Genomic DNA, 2,973 nt, shown 5'->3' with positions numbered 1-2,973 from the left:
TGTCTTGTCGTCTCATGTCTCCTGTCCGCATTCAGTTTCTTGGCAGCTTTGCATCTTGGGCGCAAATCGAGCAACTTGGTTTACTTTGTCAGCACTTGGCCAGTACGTGACCCAGCGGCAATGCTCTCGGACAGCTTCTGCCCCCTTTCTATGGCTGCCAACTTCGTCTACCCCGCCCTTCCCCATGCGACTACTTTGATAGCAATAATCATATTATTAATGGCAAATTATGAGCCCCAGAGCAACACACCGCCTTTAAGTTTTGTTTATTGTTTAAAGTTGATAGCTTCTAGGCTTGGCCTAGCCAATTATTCATGTTTAAGATATGCTTTATTTATTTATTCATTTTTTTCGTTTGACAAAACTCGGCATAAACTTGAAACAGCTTAAAACAATTTTCGTTTATGCAATTTTCCAACAAACTCAAAACAACTTTTGATGACACACAGACAAAACTGAAAATGTTCTGCTCACAGAAAGTTAAATTTCAACTTTTCTGTTTGCCCAAAAAAAAAAAGAAAACTTTTCGCTTTTGTTAGCTCTGCTATCAACTGCAACTACCTGTGGAGTGAATTTAATTTGGTTTGTTTTCACATTTAACTAGAAGCCGGTTATCGTAGTATTCTACACACGTGGCTGTCAAAACTTTTTGATTCTTTGCATAAATAGTAGAAATCGATATTTGTTATGGAACATTCTGAAACCTCTATACATACGACTGTTTATCTATCTAGCTTCCTTGGAATAAATGGGCTTTAAAGATCTTTATGAAGAATCATTTGGGACGTGTTTAAATTTTTTTGCAGAGGCCAATCCACCTCAATGGAAAATAAATTGGTGAATTGGCCGAAAATTGTAAACCCCTTTGGGTACTGTCAGATCTACAACAAACTCATTTTCAGAGATCCTTGTACAAATTAATTTAATACGTCTGACAATTCGACATTGAGCTGATATTATCCAATTTTGTCCGGTCGTATTGTCGTTTAACAATAACACAAAACCAAAAATGGTTCAAATCAAACAACTAATTATAATAATTTGTTGATATTTCCTCTTTCGTTAATCTTAAAATATAAACTTAAACAAATTTCGATTCTGTAATTTCGATCTCACAAGTATTTACCAATATTAAAATAAACACTATCCATCCATCTTTGAAATAAAGTCGCAAACGGCATTAGTAAACTCCGAGCACTTGGCTTTGCCGCCAGTATCCTTGGTCCGAATATCGGTATCCTTGTAAACCTGCTGAACAGCACACTCAATCTTAGAGGCCTGCGAGTCCAATTTCAAATGTCTAAGCATTAGCGCCGTAGAGAGCAGTATTCCGGTCGGATTTATTATATCCTTGCCGGCCAATTCCAAATTGGTTTTAACGAGCGTATCGTATAGGAGACCATTTTTGCTCACATAATAGCCAGGGCACAGTCCCTTACCGCCCATTATACTGGACGCCATCATGACAAGAACATCGCCGTACATGCTGGAGGAGACGATGATATCAATCAGTTCGGGGTTCATAACTAGATTCAAGCAAGCTGTGTCCATATATCTCTCCTCAAACTTTATTTTTTCCAAGTGATTGGTGGCTTCGTTGCGCATGGACTTCAGAAAGTTGCCATCAGTTAGCTGCATTATGTTGGCCTTGTGCGCTACTGTGACCTTTTTACGCTCATTCTTCAGGGCAAAATTGAACACAAAGCGAGAAATACGATCGGCGCCCGCCTCCGTGCTCACCTTGATGGATTGTAGGATCCCCGGCCCGACACTGTGCTCAATGCCGGAGTATTCGCCCTCCATCACATCGCGTATAACGACACAGTCGAGCATGCCATATGGCGTCTTGTGACCCTCTATGTTGCGACAGAAGGCCACAAAGGCGTAAAGGTCGAATGCCTTGCGTAGCTGCTTTAGATGTTGTCCGCTTGCGATGGGCCCCTTGATGCCCACCTTGTTGCATTTAAGCGACTCCAGCAGATCAGGGTTAAGCTTATTGCTGTCGGGCGACTTGTAGCTAGCAATGGTATCCCATTCGATCGCCACCTTGGCGGCTTCGCAGACCTGCTTCATTGACCCGATCAGCTCACAGCCCACACCATCGCCCTCCAGCAGCGTGACCTTCTTCAATTCTTTCTTCTCATCTGTGTCCTTTTTGCTTTCCGGGCTGCAGATGCTACTTGCCTTCAGATCGGCACATCTCTTGGACTCTTCGCAGCCCTTTTTGCTGCAGAAACGAAGACATTGACTTAAATTAATCCTCTTGTAACGAAAATTTCGTATGGTGTTCATTTTTAAATTTAGTCTGAGATACTAATCTGACATCGAAATATTTTGATTAAATTATTTGTATTATTTAGCTGCCTGTAAATACTTGCGCAATTACTTTAGTTGGGCAGTTTCGAAGATTTTTCTTCCAGCTACTTTCCATTTAATATGCCACTCCACAAGAGCTGAGACACCTGCGTAAAATGCAAATTAACAAACACAGTCGTGTCGCAAATGTTTCTGGCGAGGCGTGTGAATATGACAAATGACATGTCAACAGTTTCATGCTCCCGTCTGTAAAAGACAAATAGCTGTGGGCGTGGCTGTTATGCTTAACTGCCCAGTGATTTTTCAAACAACACGAAGTAAGTGACCAAGTCATTAGCACTGATGAGCATTACGAGCAGGCAACAGCCCCAGAACGACATAAATATGCTAGTATATATGCTGAGGTATTGGGCCAGTATCATAAATAAATTTTTGGTACTTTCGTACTGAGGTGTAAGGTAGCTGGGCGTGTAATTTGGGGTATGTTTATGAGTATTTGATGTGCTTAAGTATTATGTGCTTATAAGTGTGGTCAAGCACGAACCTGATGTCCTTATGGCAAGCCGAAATGAATATAAATGATTTTTGTTTACTTCATGATTATTTTTCATTTATTTTAATTTCTGATTAAAGATAAGGAAACACAGAGCTGGGGTA

General features: G+C 40.7%; 1 protein-coding gene across 1 annotated transcript; it reads right to left on the bottom strand.

The window, feature by feature from the left end:
- Window positions 1-1,045: 1,045 nt before the first annotated feature.
- LOC115758102 (isocitrate dehydrogenase [NAD] subunit alpha, mitochondrial) lies at window positions 1,046-2,329 on the bottom strand. The gene has a single exon (XM_030698626.1). It carries the CDS (start codon window positions 2,290-2,292, stop codon window positions 1,144-1,146), a length of 1,149 nt encoding a protein of 382 aa, XP_030554486.1. The 5' UTR covers window positions 2,293-2,329; the 3' UTR covers window positions 1,046-1,143.
- Window positions 2,330-2,973: the final 644 nt, after the last annotated feature.

This window comes from Drosophila novamexicana, unplaced genomic scaffold (assembly GCF_003285875.2).
Source record: "Drosophila novamexicana strain 15010-1031.04,08,12 unplaced genomic scaffold, DnovRS2.1 tig00000121-arrow-pilon, whole genome shotgun sequence".
Taxonomy (NCBI): Eukaryota; Metazoa; Arthropoda; class Insecta; order Diptera; family Drosophilidae; genus Drosophila; species Drosophila novamexicana.
This window is presented reverse-complemented; position numbering and strand designations above follow the sequence as displayed.